The sequence below is a fragment of the Bos mutus genome, chromosome 22 (genome assembly GCF_027580195.1).
Source record: "Bos mutus isolate GX-2022 chromosome 22, NWIPB_WYAK_1.1, whole genome shotgun sequence".
NCBI classification, from domain to species: Eukaryota; Metazoa; Chordata; class Mammalia; order Artiodactyla; family Bovidae; genus Bos; species Bos mutus.
The window spans coordinates 57487936-57508490 of NC_091638.1; the positions used below are offsets into that span (position 1 = coordinate 57487936).

Here is a 20555-nt window from a genome sequence, read left to right on the forward strand (position 1 = left end):
CAAAGGTTTTTAGTATATACACAGATATGTGCAACCTTTTACCACAGTAAATTTCAGAAAAATCTCAACACCTCAAAAGGTATCAGTTCCACTATCCAGACCGAGGCAACCGCTATAATCTACTTTCTATCTCTACAGAGTTCCCTGTTCTGAACATTTCATATGAATGGAAGAATGTGCTCTTTTGTGACTAGTTTCTTTCACTTAGTATAATGTTGTCAAGGTTCATCCATGCTATGGCATGTTATCAGTAACGCATTCCTTTTTGTAGTTCAGTAATACTCTATGGTCTAGACATATCACTTTTTGTTATTCATTATCAGTTGTTGAACATGTAACTGCTTCTGCCTTTTGCCTATTTTGAACACTACTGTACACACTGGTGAGCCAGTTTTTGCTCCATCTCTTCTGGGTGTGCAGCTTGGAGTGGAGCTGCTGGGCCATATGGTAACGTCATGCCCACCTTCTGAAGGGCTGCCAAGCTGTTTTCCAAAGTGGCTGCACTATTTGACATTATGACCAACAACACAGGTTTCCAACCTCTCCACGCCCTCTCCAATACCTATTAACCAACCTTTTTTTCCTCAAAAAAGACACAAACTCCTGAAACTGACTCAAGAAAAAAAGACAATACGAATAGAACTATAACTAGTGACGAGACTAAATGAGGAACTAAAAAATTACCTGCAAAAAAAAACCCCCAAGCCCACATGGCTTCAATACCGAATTCTACCAGACATTTAAAGAATTAGCAATTCTTTATAAACAATTCCAAAAAATAGGTCACACAGTTTGTAAGCAGCAGGGCCAGGATTTTAACCAGGCAATTTTTCCAGAGTCTATACTCCTGACCACTGTATTAAACTCTCTGAATAACTGAAAAAATCTGAATACATTATAGTACATCAAGTTGTTATTTTGTATGATCCATTTTTCCCAATTTATTTTGGTAATGTGATTTCTCTGGTCTATAGCAAAAAAAGATTGCTCTGAGTACTCGGGGAAAAAATCATTTACACAAGTGACGATGTTGCTATATCTCATTCATAGGGCAAAAGCAAAAAAGAAAGAAGAAATTGTTAGTTGCTCAGTTGTGTCCAATTCTTTGCAATCCCACAGACCATAGCCCACCAGGTTCTTCTGTCCATGAAACTGAAATTCTCCAGGCAACAATACTAGAGTGGGTTGCCATTCCCTTCTCCAGGGGATCTTCTCAACAAAGGGATCAAACCCAGGTCTCCCACATTTTAGGCTGCTTCTTTACCATCTGAGCCACTAGGGAGGGACCTGTTAAAGTTTCCTACATGTTTTTATTTCAATGACCTCTCACAACAAGCCCACAAGATGACAGGCACTGCTCCTCCTCCCGTTTTCTAGATAAGGAACCGAGGCACACGCAGCCACAGACGGCAAGGGGCAGGGCCTGGGTTTGAACCCGCATCTTTCTGATCCTGGGAGAGCCCACCCTCCAGGGCAGCCTGTCTCATGCCGCATCCCTACAATAGAGCTCTGGGGAGCAGATCCCCAGGCCTGTTACTCACTGGCGTGGGCTTCTGGCAAACAGGCCGGGAAGGGGTCCTTCACCGTCTGCTGAATGAATGAACAACTATCCCAAGCTGACTGCTATTAACCCCGAACTGAAAAAATTTATTCCCACTCAATTACTGTTTAGCAACAAAATGATGACCTGCAGCTTCTCTTACATTTGGCTAACCTAATGTAATACAGTTACTGTATGTTAATAGTTTAAGTCATTAAGCTTAAAATTTCAAAATAATCATGGAAATATAGGGAATAGTTTAAATAGGAAGATTGCTTTTGTTCTTCAAATTAACAATGCCTATTGTTGTGGAAGTCTCCACAAAATGTACTTTTTGCCATGGGAATCAATAGTTGCACTATTATACATGAAATTCCATTTCCTCATGGAAATAAGGCATCTGACAGAAAATTTCAGCTAGTAAATTTTCTGAATACATACAGAAAGCTTATATTATCCTTTAAGTTACTATAGGTCAGTACTATATGTAACTAAATAAACCCATAAGATGTAATGATGACTTCTTAAGGCAGTGATCCATATACTAGGCTCCAAGTCTGTGTCAGCTGGAAACTGTATTAAATGCAAAATAACCCTAAATATTTGAAAAGCCAACAATGATTTTCAAGATAACTGTTCCTATCACAAACTAATGCAACAAATAAACACAAGCATTTTAACCCTGATGTCTTCACAGCTCTGTAGCTCTTTAAAAAATGTAATATTGAAAAATCTGTGAAATCTATCTGCTTTCATCTTCAGTTAACACTAACCATGATCTGTTGATGGTTAAAGACATGACTTAATCATGATTTGCTGAAGCTCCAATACTTTGGCCACCTGATGTAAAAGCCACCTCATTAGAAAAGAACCTGATGCTGGGAAAGGTTGAAGGCAGGAGGAGAAGCGGGTGACAGAGGATGAGATGGTTGGATGGCATCACGGACTTGATGGACATGAGTTTGAGCAAGCTCTGAGAGTGGGTGATGGGCAGGGAAGCCTGGTGTGCTGCAGTCCACGGGGTCACCAAGAGTCGGACATGACTGAGCGACTGCACTGAACTGATGATTTGCTGGGTGAGAGGGATGATTATACTGTCGCCTTAAAATTAATGGTTTATCGAAAATCTGAAAAATCTGCTCACCATTTTTACTGATTTAAGCTGGCATGCGTGTACTTATTTTTTATTTTAAAAAATCCTTCCTTTAAATGTCCACTCTTCGGTAAACCTGCTTCTTCACTCTAGGAATATGATTAGTGGCTCAAAACACAACTGTGAATCCTTCTAACGGCTCCTCTTTGCAGCACAAAGCACGGTTTAGACGAGGAGCTTTGGAAGAAGTGAAACACAACAGGGCCAGCGTGCCCTTGGCCGATCACTTCTTTGAGCCTTGGTTTCCTCACCTTCATGTTCAGTGATCGTATCAAGCTCAGAAGGTTGCTGAGGACTGAAGCCCTTGTGGAGGGCTAGCACAGAGGGAGACGACCTGGCCTTACTTCCCTCCTGGACACCTCGGGCTGCCTGCCTAGACCGAGGGACTTCGGTCTCTGCCCTGTCTTTGCACAGGTTTCTGACTTAAGAAGCCCCGTCAGCACCTGCCAGGTTCCAGCCCTGCCTCCTGGGGCCTAACAAACGATGACTCGCAGTGCAAGACAGCCTCCAGGACTACCCTCCACGCATGGAGTTCTACGTCTCAGCACTTTGTAATTACTCCTTAACCAGACCCCAGGAACACTAAAGGTACGACTAACGGCTTATTCACCTCCATATTTCTTGTTTAGTTGCTAAGTCGTGTCCGACTCTTTGCGACCCCATGGCCTGTACCTCACCAGGCTCCTCTGTCCATGGCATTTCCCAGGCAAGAATACTGGAGTGGGTTGTCATTTCCTTCCCCAGGGATCTTCTCGACTCAGGAGTCTCCTGCACTGGCAGGCGGATTCATTACCACTGAGCAACTTAGCAAAACTCCCAGGACAGGGAAGAAGGTCAACAATGACTGTGGACTGCACAGAATCCACTCCCCACCACACACGGTATTAAGAGTATTAAATGTGCAAGAAACTAAGAGCCTGGGACTTGAAATTATACTTTCACAAGCCTGACAAGCATCAAACTTTTTGAGCTTTTGTTCAAGGTAAAATCTTTAAAGTCACCATATTGTATGCAGCTAGGCCACCCTATTCACGCCAAGGAACTTGAAGAGTCAACGTTTCTGCGGTTTTAACTGTCTTCAAAGGCAGCACCCTGCTCTGGATTTGGCCCGCACGCTGCCTTCATCGGGACCGTTTTACAGGGCGGCGCACACTGATGTACCTCTGCTGGAAGAGCACGAGTGCCAACTGGCGAGCCGGCCGCCGTCACTCACCTCAGCCACCTGCCGGGCCCCCACTCTGTGCTGCACCAGCCCCTCCGCACTTGTAGCCATGGTGAAGCAAGACCATTAGAGAACCTGTTTGGAAAGAGGCAGCGACTTCCATCAGGTGGGCAGAAACCAGCCTCCTTGAAAAACATCAGTAATAAAATTCTCCTTTGGTACTGTCTGGCACAGATTTTGTCCTCAGACCACAAGCTAAGCAGCTTCTTCAATCACAGGTACCAATACTGATTAGTAGAAACACTTCAGTTTGGGGACAAGACTTCCCCCTGGTAAACACGAAAATCAATTTGGAACTGTACCAGGTCTCTCGGGTTGTAACAGCCTGGTTCAGCTCTCAGGCAGGTGGGAAGCACCGCCATCTCTGTGGACGGCCTGTGTCACAGCGCGCTGAACGCGAAGGTGGCTCTCTGAGAAAGCTGTAAGGTCGACCTCCAGACAGAGCGCTAGACTGCTGTCGGCAGCTACGCTCCCATTGCTAGTGACCGAGCAAGAGGCAAAGCCCTGCCGGGTGCTAACACACCTCACTCAGGGGCTAAAAAGCGAACAGTAACAAAAGCAGTAAGGAGACGACAGTACTGAAGGGGGCTAAGAACATGGTACCCGTTAATTTATCAATTTATACTTTTAAGTCCTCATTAAATTAGAAACACAAATAATTCAGCTTTATGTTACTAGAAAAATTATGCCACCATTTGCCTCAAAATTGAGGAAGATCGTCTAAAGAGCCGACACGGTGCTGGTCTCCTGGGTCAGGAGCACTGGAGTGCAGGCACCTTGATGACACTTGACCCCTGGTCTCTTCCGGTCATGCAGCAACGCTCCCGAGGGGTCTTTACGTGTCGGCTACCCAGTCGTGTCCGACTCTTTGCGACCCCTCGGACTGTAGCCCGCCAGGCTCCTCTATCCATGGGATTCTCCAGGCCAGAATACTGGAATAAGTAGCCATTCCCTTCTCCAGGGGACCTCCTGCTCTGCGGGTGGATTCATTACCCTCTGGGCCATCAAGGAAACCCTGAGTAGGCCCTAAACCCTTTCCAATAACTCTGCCACAGTGAACCTAGGATAAAGGGACTCCACTTTGGACCCACTTTCTGGACAAGGCAGACTTCATTACTGACTGCACAGACCCATGGTTAACAGGAATTTAAAGCTCCTGTGTGACTTACTCTCAGCATTCACACATAAAATCTATATGGTCCAATCGAGTGTGTAGTACACAAAACGCACATACAGTCCGTGTGCCTGGCCACTCCTCAGGCACTGAATATTCTGCAATGCAATTTTACAGAACACTTTCCATAGTTCTCACCTAAAGTGTTACTTTAAGCACTGATGTCTATAGAACTTTTTCACTCTGGTAACCTATATTATTCTATCCACTATTAGACAGCCACCATTTCTATTATCACTAATTCCCCTTCAGATTATTTTCTTACCAAAATGAGAGAGAAATGGAGAATGAAACCATGACAGACAAAGAGAAGAATGGCCCCTGACTTCAAGGATCACTGTCCTCTAAGAGCAGGAATTACACCAACCTTGACAATGACCCCAGGTCACCAGTCTCAGTGGATTGTCTTCACAGAACAAGATCAGGTCCAAGATGAGGGAGGAAGTGTTTCTGATTGTTTATTCTTTTAATAACTAGCCAAGGATTTTAACATTTGTTTACTCCTCTTTGTTTCTACAAGAAAAAGCTTTGAGAAACACTCTTGTCTCTTCCCCTATTACAGTCTGGTTCAAACTAGTAAGAGACAGAGGAAAAAAGAAAAAAGACTTCACACGTACCAGAAATCAACTTGATAAGAAGCCCACTACTATATGTGGAAAGTATAGAGCTCTAATCTTTTTTCCTCAAAACCATAAATAAGAGCTAAGGAATCAGATGGATAAAGATAGCAAACAGATACACTACATTAAGAAATAAAATCTAAACAGACATACTACATTAAGAAATAATGTCCAAACACGCAGCGGTGACTGCAGCGCTCTGAGGTGTTACTAGCGTTCGTGTTGCTGTCAAGTGCGTTTTGATACAAGAAGTCCATGAACTTGAGTATTAAAAAACAGTGTTAGGGAAATACCATTGAGTATTAGAGTAGAGAAATAATGAAGTATTAGAAAGGCATACCTTTCTACCAGGTGTCCCTAAAAGAGGTGCCTGACCCTCCGACATATGAAGTGAAAAGGATTTTACAGGTGACTGTCTGATAGTAACTCAGAAACCTTTCTGCAGTGACTCACTTTAACACTAAGTCTGCAGGACTCACCAACCTCAGATTAGGCTTAGGGGTCCCAAGATCCTGCTAATGACTGGTGATTACAGACATTAGGTCTCAGAGAAGTAGCAGTTAGCTGTTAAGTTCAGAAAAGCCAATCATTCTGCATATTAATCCTCTGTTGATTATATAAATGATAAATATCTTCTACTCTTCAGCTCATCTGCTTGCTTTCTTCATGGTGTCTTTCGACGAAAGGAAGTTCTTAAGTTTCATAAGGCTGAATTTTTTTTTTTCTTTACAGTTTGTACCTTTATTTATGAAAATTCTGTCCTACCCCAAAATCAAAAGCCTACTTTTAATATGTTTACGACTCTCACATTTAAGTTCTCAATCCATCTGCAAATTAACTCTTGAGTCAGAGGTAGACAAAAGGCCCAATGAATTTTCTTCAAATACGGATGATCAATTTTCAACCCCATTCATGGAACAGTCTAAGCTTTCCTCACTTGTCTGCAATGACAGCTTGAGCTTCCCTGAGGATGTGATTCGCGGTTCTCTGCTCTACCGCACACCTGTCCTGCCTTCCTCTGTCTACTTCATCATCTGACACTACCCTTTACAGCTCAGGCTTGCTCTCTGTTGGGGCAGGCACCCCTCCCCCTAGCTCTCCCTTCCACGCCAACCTCTTGGTCAAAAGCAAACACTCAATACCCAGAGCAACAACCTTCCTTTATATATTGGATTGACCAAAAAGTTCGTTTGAGTTTTTCCCATAAGGTGCTGTGGGAAAACCGGAATAAACTTTCTGGCCACCCCAATACTCTATGTCTTTTAATTCTTGATCTGTTAGTTTTCGGCCACCAAAGAAGCTACAGGCATCACCAAAGGCAGCTTAGGAAATGCTTACAAATGAACAAGGACGAATGTGCACCTCTGGAAAAGCAAGCAGAGACTAACAGAATATGAGAGAGACTAAAACTATGAAAAGTGCTTCCAACACTGATTTAAATCCAGTGAGACCAGGTAGGAGACAGAGAAATTTTTAAAAACATATTCCATTTCATCATATTTGAAAAAACATGTTAAGCTGCAAACCGCATCTTATTCTCAGGTATAAACCAAAGAAGACAGAGGCTGCTTCTTGCAGGCATCACAGTGTAGTGAGAAATAAGTAAAGCAGCATCCTCTAGTGACATCAGGAAGTGAGGGGGAACCTTTGACTTAAATGCCCTAGAGAAAAAAGACAATGTCAGGGGGTCAGGCTCCCCTCAGGGCTTGTTTTCCTGGCTACCCCAGCCACAGGTGGCCCCTGGGACACAGGGAAGGGCAAAGCCTTGCAAAGGGTATTGGGAGATGGTTATCAATTAGGGGGTGTCTTTCAAGAAACAGCGGCTCTGGGGAACAGTGGGTTATGTCTACATGTAGTTTGAAAAGCCATAATCACTAGTACAACATAATTCTGCATTTGAAATCTGAAAAACAAAACAGAAAACACTACTGTTTAGATACTACAAACTAGACAAAGCCCTTGACAACAGCCTTGCTGGCAGAGCGAAGCAGCGCCATGCTGAAGTAACTGACACTCACTGCGTGGTCACTGCAGCCCAGGCCCTGCACTTACCAGCACCGTGGGCAGGACACTAATGCAGCTCTCGGTTCAGAAGCACAGGGCTTCAAAGGCTGGCGCTCACCAGCTCGGCTTCTAACCCTGGAGCACCGCACCCCCCCCTTTCCTAATTAACCAAAGAGCAGAAAACCACGTACCCTAAGTTAAACAACAATAAAACCTACCTACTATGGAATACTTTCCTATGGTGGTTTTAAACTAACCAAGTTCAACTACCATCCATCCTTTTAAAATAACTAGGCAACAAGTTGACTGCTGAGCATGAGTAACAAGAAGAAATAAAGGAGAAAGTCCTTGTCCTTGAAGAACTTATGAAGGAAACCAGTAAGAGCTGAGCAAGGTAAATGCTACAGTTCAAAGGAAGAAGAGATGACAGTTTCACAGGAGAGAAGCCTGTGGACTGGTCTTGAAGGGAAGTGGAATGGAGCAAACCAACACAGGGCGGGTGGGAGAGAGTTCTAAGCAGAGCTCAGACAGACCGGCAGACCAGAGGAGGACAGCAGGGTCAAGGGCCAGCAGGCAACCTGGGGGAGACGGCTGGAGCGGCCAAGGAGAGGGGCAGACACTGAAGACAACAAGAGCTGCCAGCGGTGTGGCAGAGAAACAAACAAAGTGGTCGTATCCGGCTCTTCCAAAAAAAAAAAAAATCCTTCGGGGGACAGTGAGGAGGTGACAGAAAACGGTCTACGGAAGGCCAGTTAGAAAGTGGTGGCAATAAAGACTAGGGATACAGTCTTAACCTGAACTAGCATGTCTTTTCAGCACACAAACGGCAACAGGGCGCAGCACATAAAACCATCATAGAGACCACAGAAGGGCAGAAGTAAAATTACCATTGCTTGGCCTTCTGTGGCAGGAGGTTTTAGAACACAAATTCCTTCAAATACAAGTAGATCGGTATCACTCTTAACAACAACAAAGAGGACACAGCAGTGACTTTAACCAACTCTTCCAGATTTACAGAAAGCATCCAGCTGACCAAACTTTGCAACCAGGGTGTCTTTGCTTTCAGCGGGGGGCTGCAGATCCCACTGCAGCGAGAGCGGGGCTCAGCCTGGGAACACCCGAACCCCAGGGAGCTGGAGAACAGCCCGGCCGTGCTCTCCCCAGGAGCAGGCTGAGAGGCCGATGTCTCAAATGACAATAAACACGTCGTGGGACAAGGAAACTCTGTCTTCACTGACAGGAATGGGTCAGCCTGCCTCCCCTTCACAAAGAACCGATTCACATCGTCCTTATTTATACAGTATGTGGCCCAAATTACATACCATTAAAGACTTACTGCCTTGATATTTCCTCATCTAAACAAATATACTGGGTTCAGAGGCCCTGGCAGGCTTCTAAGCTGCTCTCTCTGATACTGGACCGCATGAGATTATCATGAAGAAGAGGTCTTAACACATATATAAAAGGCCTGGCACTGTGCCAGGCACACAGCAGGCGTGCGGTGCATGGCGCTACTGCCAGCACCAATCCCAAAGCCGCGAGAAAGCAGCAACAAACTGTATCCAAACGCATATTATAATCGGGGATAGGCCCCTTATTTTGACATAAGAGCCACATGAAATTTAACTACATATGTATATGTATTATGTGCTCATACAATATTTATAATTCACCCTATTAAACTGCACATCTGAGAAATGAAAGGGCTGAATTAGGATAAATCTCAAAAACATTTGAAAATAAACCAACACCAACAACTATTCGCAAAATACTACCGCGTATAGAACTTCTTGCCTGGGAAATCCCAAGGGCAGAGGAGCCTGATGGGCTACAGTCCATGGGGTCGCAAGAGTCGGACACGACTGACTGACTCAACAACAACAACAGGACTTCTAGACAGGCAACAAGGTATTCAGTGTAAGTATTATTATGCTATGACTGTCAGAAGTCTCTTTGTACTGAGAAAATAAAAACGAAAATATTAATATAAAACACCTGAGAACTTAAAAAATCAGAAATACACAGCTCAAGACTTGAAACCACAGATCGACCTGAAGGCAAGAAACAGATCAGGTGACAGATTCGGTGAGTGCGCATCGGCACGGAAGATGCTACGAGAACACCATCGGGCCAAGCTGAGGTACACAGCCTGTTGTCAGAGAGAGACTCAAAGATGACTTAGCTTTGGGGCCAGGTGATTTCCTATGCCCACAGGAAACTTGCTTCTTCCCTGTAACAAGTCTGGGGTCCAGGAAAGGACAGTGGAGGTGCGTGGGAGCTGGGGAGGCGGGTGAGCAGAGACTAGCGGGGAAGAGGAGCGGCTCTCATCTCTGTGGAGTCCCAGCGACCAGAGCAACGCCTCGGGTCTCCATGTGGAGACCTGTCCTGAGACGCCACTGCTCACTGCGGGGGCTCTCCTCAGTTTACCAAGGGCCCAACGGCAAGGACGAAACGCACGCTCCCGGTTTCTATGAGTGTGGCCCAGCGAGAGACGGGAGGAAAGCACGACAGCTTTTCGGAGCACCTACAACGTGCCTGATATCACTGCTGCTGCTGCTAAGTTGCTTCAGTTGTGTCCGACTCTGTGCGACCCCATAGACGGCAGCCCACCAGGCTCCCCCGTCCCTGGGATTCTGCAGGCAAGAGTGCTGGAGTGGGGTGCCACTTCCTTCTCCAATGCATGAAAGTGAAAGTGAAGTCACAGTAGGCAGCATTTAATCCTTAAATCCATTCCTTCTGAGTAGGTGCAACATTATTAGCTCCACCAATGCAGACAGGGGGGAAAAAAAAGGAGCCTCAGTTTACTCAACTTGTTCCAAGCCACCTAGTTGGAAAAAATGTACCTGGGGTTCTAACTCAGGCTTCTCTGACTCTAAAACCACAGCCTTCCTTCTGCACCAGACTGCCCTTCAAAATAGTTTCCTGAAAGACAAAGTCAACAGAAGAGAATTATAAAGAGTGACAGGAGACCAGCTAGTCATCCAAAGGAACAAACGGCTTACATCAGCTTGCTGGATCTTTAGTAACTTACGTATAAAACCACTAATTCTGAAACAGGGCTTCCCTTGTAGCTCAGTCAGTAAAGAATCTGCCTGCAGTGCAGGAGACCCAGGTTCGATCCCTGGGTTGGGAAGATCCCCAGGAGAAGGAAATGGCAACCCACTCCAGTATCCTTGCCTGGAAAACCTCATGGACAGAGGAGCCTGGTGGGCTGCAGTCCATGGGTCGCAAAGAGTCGGGCATGACTGAGCGACTAACGCTAACACTGATTCCTAAACATGTGATTGATGTTTCAGTATTACAGAAATTTCTGACCTAGCTCCACCCAGACAGCAACACGACAGTTCCTTTGGAACGTGAACACACTTTCGCCTTATAAATTTTACCGACATAATAATCATACTGATTAAAAGTAACAAGGATAATTCTACAATCTTTAACGTAAAAATTTTTCTACTGAAGCCTAACATGCAGATACAAAACTGCACACAACTCATAATGAAGCAGCTCCATGCATTTTCACTCAGTGAACACACACACACAAACCGCACCCCCTCAGAGCGCCACCGGCACCTGGAAGCCCCCCGACGCCCCTCAGGGCCGCCTCTCCCCTGCTGCCCTGCCTTCCATGCTCAGGGATTCCTTCTGCTTGTTTCTCAGCTGTATGTTAGTACAGTTTTCCTGGCTCTGGCTTCTCTGCTCACAGTTGTGATAACCATGAGCAGCGAGTGCATTTTCACTCCTGTGCAGTGTTCCAGCACATGACTGTGGCACTACTTACTTATCCATTCTACAGCCGATGAGCATTTAGATTATTTCTAGTTTGGAGTGCTAATGACTGGCGTTCCTCTGAGCATTCCTGCCCAGAGCTTAAGGTGGTATAACATGATTTTCCAACTTTACTATGGTGTGAAAGGGATATGCATTCAGTAGAAACTGCACTTCTGTTTGTGAATTCTGAACTCTTCCCAGGCTAGCAGTATACATTTATGATCCTCTCATGATGCCGGGCAGTGGCATCTGGCTACCTCCCAGTCAGTCACATGATCTACTGTTACAATCATTACTGTTACAGTTAAACAATTAAACTGCTAAAATTATTGTGTTTCTCACTTTCAATATAGTAGTCAATGAATTACTGGACACAGTCAATAATTATAAAATAGACTTCCACTACACGATTTTGCCAACTGCAGGCTAGTGTCAGTGTTCTGAGCATATTTAAGGTAAACAAGGTCAGCTTCGGTCTTTGGTAGGTTAGGTGTATCACGCGCATTTTTAATGGCACCCCACTCCAGTGTTCTTGCCTGGAAAATCCCATGGACAGAGGAGCCTGGTGGGCTGCCGTCTATGGGGTCACACAGAGTCGGACATGACTGAAGCGACTTAGGAGCAGTGCCCTTTTATGTATATTTTCAACTTATGAATAACCCCATCATAAATCAAGGAAGATCCATATGTGCCTTCTGATGCAATGCTATCTTTTCTTCACTTGAAAATTTTCCTACTTTAAAAAACTATCTTTTATCTCTTCAGAAAAGAGACATGTTATACATTTAGAACTTCCCTGACGGCCACTGTTGAGAATCTGCCTGCCAGTGCAGCGGACATGGGTTTGATCCTGAGCACGGGAAGACCCCACATGCTGCGCGGCAACTGAGCCAAGTGCCCCAACTACTGAGCCGGCACTCCAGGGCCTGGTAGCTGCGACTGCTGAAGCCTGTGCGCCTGGAGCCCGCGCTCCCTAGCCAGAGAAGCCGCTGGGAGGACAAGGCCACACACCCAGAGAGTGGCCTCACCTCCCTGTGATTAGAGAAAGCCGATGCACAGGAACAAAGACTCAGTGCAGCCAAAAATAATACATTCTTAAAAAAGTTAAGTTTTAAAAAATCTGTACTGTAAAGCCTTTGACTGTGTGGATCACAACCAACTGTGGAAAATTCTGAAAGAGATGGGAATACCAGACCACCTGACCTGCCTCCTGAGACATCTGTATGCAGGTCAAGAAGCAACCATTAGAACTGGACACAGAACAACAGACTGGTTCCAAGTCAGGAAAGGGGTACGTCAAGGCTGTATATTGTCACCCTGCTTATTTAACTTATATGCAGAGCACATCATGAGAAACGCTGGGCGGGATGAAGCACAAGCTGGAATCAAGATTGCCGGGAGAAATATCAATAACCTCAGATATGCAGATGACACCACCCTTACAGCAGAAAGCAAAGAGGAACTAAAGAGCCTCTTGATGAAAGTCAAAGAGGAGAGTGAAAAAGTTGGCTTCAAGCTCAACATTCAGAAAACGAAGATCACGGCATCTGGTCCCATCACCTCATGGCAAATAGATGGGCAAACAGTGGAAACAGTGTCAGACTGTTTTGGGGGGCTCCAAAATCACTGCAGATGGTGACTGCAGCCATGAAATTAAAAGACGCTTGCTCCTTGGAAGAAAAGTTATGACCAACCTAGACAGCACATTCAAAAGCAGAGACATTACTTTGCTGACCAAGGTCCATCTAGTCAAAGCTATGGTTTTTCCAGTAGTCGTGTATGGATGTAAGAGTTGGACCCTAAAGCAAGCTGAGTGCTGAAAATTGATGCTTTTGAACTGTGGTGTTGGAGAAGACTCTTGAGAGTCCCTTGGACAGCAAGGAGATCAAACCAGTCCATCCTAAAGGAGATGAGTCTTGAGTATTCACTGGAAGGACTGATGTTGAAGCTGAAACTCCAGTACTTCAGCCACCTGAAGCTGGGAAAGATTGGGGGCGGGAGGAGAAGGGGATGACAGAGGATGAGATGGTTGCGTGGCATCACTGACTCAATGGAATGAGTTTGACTGGGCTCTGGGAGTTGGTGATGGACAGGGAGGCCTGGTGTGCTGCAGTCCATGGGGTTACAAAGAGTCAGACACAACTGAGCGACTGAATGATAAACATATTCTTTTCAACAAAAGGCTGACTTGCACTTTGAGACATCTGCTTTTAACCTTGGTAAAAGGTGATTTTCAATAATTCTAGGCTTATTCACCTAACCAACCTAGTAGAAGTATGCATCATTCCAAAAGCGATGGAGCAGGGGATGAGAGGCCATGAGGGCGCTACAAGTGACATTTCTGAATGTTCGACAAATACTGCACAATCAGGTACACTATATAATCACCACCACCAGGGGAGACACATCCTGAAACCTCATGGAATTAACTTCCTAAGAGCCATCCAGTCTCGGCCGGCTATCTTTCTCAGTGGAGACCTACCTGGCACACAGAGGCAGGCGGTTACTGGAGAACATGAACAAAAAACGTCAGGTGTCGCCCAGGAAAACCATGCCGCCTCAGATCTGCTCTCCGGCCCAGCAGCCTCTCACTTCTCTCCCCGCTCTTCGGATACCACTCACTCCGTTTTCCAAGCCTCAACACCTTCTCTCACACGTTCCGCTAATCCAAGCAGGAGAGAATGATAGCCTCTTCTATCACTGGCATGAAATTCCTCCCTACTGACTTCACTAACACTTCAAGGAATCAGAATCTTCAGCATTATTTGTCCATAATATTAGAATAAAAGGTTTCACCTCCTTTTAAGGACTTTTGTTGTCATTTAGTCACTCAGTCACGTTCAACTCTTCTGCAACCCATGGACTGTAGTCTGCCAGGCTTCTCTGTCCATGGGATTTCCCAGGCAAGAATAAATGGAGTGGGTTGCCAATTCCTCCTTCAGGGACTGAACCCACATTTCTTGGCCTGGCAGACGAGTTTTTTACCACTGACAGCCATGAGGGAAGCCCTCCTACTATGGACTTCAAGGCCTCTTATTACAGTGAAGCAGGTAATTTTTATTGTCCCTAAAAATCACACTTTGCCTCAGGCTGGCTGTCATGATTACAGGCTCCTTGGAGCCCGTGGGTAATCAGAAAGATACTTGAGTATCTGAACCAGTCTCTTCCTTTCCCATCCTAATTCCATCCCACCCCTCTGCTCCCAGACCCCAGATGCTGGGATAGAAAGCTGCTCTTTCTGTCCCCTAAGAGTGTCCTAAGCCAATGACCTAATCTGGGCTTTCAAGTCCTCTATCCACTCCCCCACCATCACTGTGACTTACTAGCTGAGTGTTCCCAGGGAGACTTGGCTTTGTAGAGTCCCTGCAGCTTACACTCAAGCACTCAGGATACCTGAAGAAAGGATGGAAAGCAGGAAGCAGCTGTCCCTGACAAGGGCTATGGGGAGAGAATGGCAGGGTTGGGTCACACAGAGAATCTCAGCCCCCAGGCCGAGTATGCTGAGGCAAAAGAAACTCCAACAGGTAAGGAAGAGCCTATCTTCTCAATGCGTGACAGATTCGGTTAAAGGTGATAATCATACCCGGAGGAAAAAAAGTCTACAGTAAGTTCCCTATAACGAGCAACAAAGTGAGAAGAGGAAACTAACCTCCGACAGAGGACTTCTGCAGCAGGTGGGAGGCTAGCCTTGATGAGCTGTAGCACGGATCCTTCCCAGGTTTTTCCCATGCAGTTCTGTTTAAGGGGGACTAGCATCTGCTCCACGGATGCTCTGGGACTAAAGGAGCACACGGCACAAAAGAAAGAGGACTCAAGGGTAAAAATTCCGAGAGAGTCCTGGAAATGCAGAGACATTCAGGGAGCAAGACATGCGGGCCGGCGCTCAGTGCCACGGCTTCAGGAGCCACAGGCACAACCGCCGTGCTCCCTGTGCCGCCCAAGGAGCAAGAGGCCCCTGTCCCGACCCCAGTCTCAGTGCTGGCTCCCCGCCTCCCCATCTTACAAGCAGGGAATCTCCCCACTTAAAGTTCCAGAGACAGGAGTAACTTGACTTCTTGGAGACAATCACTAAAACTTCCCAGAAGCCCTCATAAACTGGGGTTATCACAAAGTTTTTCCTCTTTCTGAAAGGCATGTTTATGACAACAAAACTTAAAGGTCACCGTAAATAAAACTGCCAAAAGCAACAAATAATTTAATAATACATATATATATATATATATATACACACACACACACAGATATATTTAGTTTTTCCACTAAACTATGAGTTCTTTGGTTACCCTAAGGAGTTCAAGGAATCAAAAGTGCTGGATTGAAAAATAATACCAAAAAATTCTTAAACAGGACAGAAAAAAAAAAATCCAAAAATAAGTGAATAAAAGGGTGACTGTTCTAAAAATATTGTAACATTTGCAATATCTGTATTATATAAAATAAGTCAACAGAAATGTTCCATTTACCAGACTCTTAAGCAGAAGCTTGATATATACCTGACAAATGCGCTTGTGATGTTGGTAAAGCAATTACAAGGTGATTTTCAATAACTCTATTGCATGATTCATCTTTGAAAAGGTAACTATTTTAAATTAATGGCTACAAAGACTGAATTGCCAACTCTCTGCAAGCTCACTAAGTCTTCTTCTTTGTCCTTTGATCCTCTGTGATAAGAGTAAGACCAGCATTTTTTATTTCAAGAAAAATCACACTGTGCTCTAATCCTCCAGTTAAAGTAAATGGCAAGAATACATACGCTGTTTACTAGAGTTCCATTCGGAGAAGGCAATGGCACCCCACTCCAGTACTCTTGCCTGGAAAATCCCATGGACGGAGGAGCCTGGTGGGCTGTAGTCCATGGGGTCGCTAGAGTCGGACACGACTGAGCGACTTCACTTTCACTTTTCACTTTCATGCATTGGAGGAGGAAATGGCAACCCACTCCAGTGTTCTTGCCTGGAGAATCCCAAGGACGGGGGAGCCTGGTGGGCTGCTGTCTATGGAGTCGCACAGAGTCGGACACGACTGAAGCGACTTAGCAGCAGCAGCAGAGTTCCATTCGCACTAACTTACATGCAGTTTACTTATGATACAATTATCTATTTATCTCATAAAAATAAAAAACCATAAACAAACACATTAGGTGGGTAAAAAAGGATTCCCCTCAGGTTCCTTACACATATTATGGACTTCCCAGGTGGCACAGGGGTAAAGAATCTGCCTGCCAATTCAGGAGACAAGAGACATGGGTTCAATCCCTGGATAGGGAAGAACCCCTGGAATAGAAAACCACAACCCACTCCAGTATTCCTGCCTGGAAAATTCCACAGACAGAGGAGCTTGGTGGGCTACAGTCCACAGGGTCGCAAAAAGTTGGACACGACTGATGCATGCACACCATGTCTGCAGACAATGCCACACTCTGAGAAACCACTTCCTAACTCACCCAAATACTGTAGCAGATACTTATTTTACTGCTGACACTGCTTCTTAACCGCTAAACAAATCCACATAAAAACACACCAGTAATGAGCAGCAGCTTATCAGAGATATCAAAAGTATCAACAATTCAATCACTCAACAAGCAGTCACTGAGCCACTATGCTAAGTGCTGGAAATACAATGATGTGCAAAATTATTCCTGCTCGCATAAGGTAAAGGGAATCTTACTGATGGTAAAGGTATCCATCAAACGATCACATTTACGGAATGTAATTATGCAGAGAGAAATGTTATAAAGGAAAAGAACACAGTGTAAAGAAAAAGGAGTTGATCTAGACTGGTATGGGGGATCAGAGTGGGACTCCCTAAGGAAGTGAGGCTTATGCCGACATCTGCAGGACTTGGGTGGGGGGTGAGGGGGCCGGCATGGCGAGCAACAGCAAATGTGGGTTTTAAGCAAGAGGGAAGAGCATCTGAAAGGGCCTGGGGTAAAGGTAAGCCAACCCTTCAAGGAAGCTGAAAGCAGGCCGGTGTGTTTCGTGCACGAGCTTGGAATACAGGCATAAGAAAATGATGAAAAGTCTTAGAAACGTTTGAAAATAGGGAGGAGGAAAAGGACCTCTAGCATTATGTCCTGGTAGGGCTTGAGCACCATAATGCCTGTAAGAGAATTTTATAAATTGTAAAGCTCTGCACAGTTTTGTTAATAGTATGAGTCCCACTACTTCTCTTTCTAAATACACTTTTGGCCTGGATGCCAAGCGACCAGCTGAAAGCATAAGAGCCAAAATTAGTTCCCCAGAGTTCTAGTCCAGTGTTTTGCCCTACACCACATTGTCTAAAAATTTCACTGTTTGCCTCACTTAACCATCTAATGTCTTTTCCAGACAGCTAGTTCTTCATGACAATAACTCCAACTGTGAGCACTTACTACACACTTTTCTAAGCTCCTTATTTACATTTAACTCATTTAATCCTGAATTCTAGAAGGAAAGTTCTATTCACTGTTCAGATGAAGACACCGAGGCTCAAAACAGTTAAAGAACTTAGCCAAAGTCACAGGGCTCGTAAATCCTGGCACTGTTAACCCCAACCCTAGCTTCTGCCTACATCTGTGGGTAAGTATGTACGTAGAGATACACTGAGGAGGGAGAGGACAGAACGCAGGTGTCTGGAATTACAATCATATACTTGCCACCCACCAATGTCTAACTCATCTAGCACCTGGGTAATAGTGGGGCTCAGCAAGTATCTGAGGAATTGAAGGGATGACAAAGGATTTTAATGTGGAAGTAAAGTGATTTTCTGATGCTTTCCCACCAAGTCATGTATTCAACAGCTATGCATTACATGGCTTTATTTTCCTTGACGCTCGCTGATGACCCTTCTCCATTACCTTTATCATATTTCACAGACTGCAGCTCGGAGGTAGAGGGGGGAACCGATGGAGCAATGAACTAGCGGCCAGCCTCACTGCACACCAAACGCCCTCCCTCCTGGGGCTCTGCACTTTTCCCTCTCTCACGCTACTCCTTCCTTGGTTTCTTCTATTCAATCACCTTCTCACAGAGGCCTTCCCTGACCACTCAATGGCAGTTTTCTCAGGCCTGCAACACTTCACTCCCACCCCCAATTCTAGAAGAGCAGGGGCCTGGTCTATCTGGTTCTCTGAATGTATTCCAGGACCCTGGGCTGATCGAATACATATTTAACCAACGAATGAAAAGACAATACTCCGGATTCCCCTCTGTTCTCTGAAGCCCTCCATACCCGTAAGCTTTCCACTCCAGGTGGCTCCACACTCCATTTTCAACCATAACAACACTTCTGCAGGACTCGAGGTTTGCAAAGTAGCCTGGACTCCATTTTCTGAGTTGAGCACCTCACACGAACTGAGAAGGGAGGTCCGGCCTGGTAAGAACGCCCATCCTCCCATTTTAGGGTCGATGAAATTGAGCCTCAGGAAGGGGATTCGCCCGCAGCCGCGCCGACAACACGGGCAGGAGCCCTAAGAGGTGTCGCTTCCACAACGCCCTATCCCACGAGCCGACGGCCCTGGGTTCAGGATGCTTCATCACTTTTATTACTATTGTTCAGCAGCACTCATTCCGGACGCGCTCCAGGCGGAGGACGCGCCCCGGCCCTCGCCGCGTCCCCGCGCGTCCCACGCGCCCCCGGCCGCGCCCCGCCCCCAGGCCTCAGGCCCCGCCCCCAGGCCCCCGCGCCGCGCCCGGGTCTCTGCTCCCACCCCGCCAAGGGCTCCCGCGCCACGCGGGGACCACCCCCTGCCAGGAGAGCCCAATCAGCAAAGGCCCAGGGGGCGGGGCCGCGAGGCCCCGTCTCTCCTATCTGGGCGCCAATTGACCCCCTCAGCTGTCACTCATAAGGTCGCACTCGCACACCCGCCTTCCTCCCTTTCCTCCAACCCTCCCCTTCAGGGGGGGGAAAAAAAACAGAAACGGCGGTTGGGCCACGGCGGTCGCCAACGGCGGACGGGAAGCGGAGGGGAGAGGAGCTGGGGAGCGAGGGAAGGAGGGCTCTGGGAGGAGCAGGCGATGGAGGAGGAGGAGGGGAGCCCGGCCCAGCCGGAGCCGTCGCCGCCGAGGACAAAATGGCGGCGCTGGCGGAGGGCCAACTGTGAGGCGGGGCCGCGGTGTCCCCCCTCCGCCCCCACCCTCGCGCCGGCCGGGCCGGTCAGGGGGAGCCCGCTCGCCTCGCCGGCCGCGGGCGGGGAGGGGAGGGGAGCGGCCCGGCCCACTATGCAAAGCGGCCGGCGCCACCGCCCCGTGGCAAAGGTAAAAGGGTCGGGTTCAGCCGCCGCCGCAGCCGCGGCGCCTCCATGTCCGCGCGCCAGGCCCGCCCCCTCCGCCGCCGGCCCGAGCCCGCCCCGGCCCTTTTTTTTTTCCCCCTTCAATTTTTACCTCAGGATTTGGCGCCAAAGCGGCCTCGAAGCAGGTCCCGTGTCTGCGGCGGGTCGGCCCCCGGCGCGGAGGGCAGGGCGCGGGGGGGAGGCCGGCTTCCCGACGTCGGCGTTTGGCGGGAGCCCCCGGGCCGCTTAGGCTCGCGGGGCAGCTGGCGAGAGACGGGACGCCGGGGTGGGAGCTGGACGGCGGGGGCGGGCCCGGAGGCGCCGCCGGGGTCGCGGGGAAGGAGGGGTTTGTTATTGTTTTTGTCAGTGAAAGGTCAGAGTTCGTGACCCCGGTGCCGCCGCCGCCGCCGCCGCCCGCGCGCTGGGAGGAGGAGGGCGAATGTTCTTCTTCCTCTTCCCAGCGCCAGCCTCGCCGCGGCCGCGGGGGGCGGGCGAGCACGCGATTGGCTGAGGCGCGCGCGCGCGCCGGAACGCGCCGTCCGCGCCGCTCCGGCAGGCCCCTCCGCGGCCGCGGCCCGGGCGGCGCCTCCGGTCTCCGCCGGGGTCTCCGTCCGGGCTCGGCCGCGCCGCCATACGGCCACCACGGAGCTTAAACGCCGAGGTCCTCGGGGCGAGGGGTTGGCTGGTCGTTGTCAAAAGCCGGGAGCGCCGGCCTCCCCGTTATTCGGGGTGGCTCGCCCGCGAGCTCCTCGAGGCCGGGTGGGGACCGTGTTCTCGCCGTAACGTCCCCCGCCCGGGCCTCCGCCGAGCCCAGCCGAAGCCT

At 47.6% G+C, this 20555-nt stretch overlaps 1 protein-coding gene across 6 annotated transcripts in view; it reads right to left on the reverse strand.

The window, feature by feature from the left end:
• The window catches only part of NR2C2 (nuclear receptor subfamily 2 group C member 2), a 113218-nt gene extending 92944 nt beyond the window's left edge, over positions 1–20274 (reverse strand). For 2 of the 6 annotated variants that reach the window (XR_011461895.1, XM_070359298.1), the window contains exons 1-2: positions 19845–19982; positions 3907–3990 (exon numbers count right to left, since the gene is read on the reverse strand). Coding sequence is in view for 2 of the 6 variants with exons in the window: in XM_070359298.1 (XP_070215399.1) it covers positions 3907–3966 (60 nt within the window). In the remaining 4 variants the exon portion in view is untranslated. Of the gene's footprint in view, positions 1–3906; positions 3991–18693; positions 19068–19844 lie in introns of those variants that run through there. The other 4 variants (XM_070359299.1, XM_070359303.1, XM_070359301.1 and 1 more) reach the window with 4 other exon arrangements.
• Between the last annotated feature and the right edge of the window lie 281 nt (positions 20275–20555).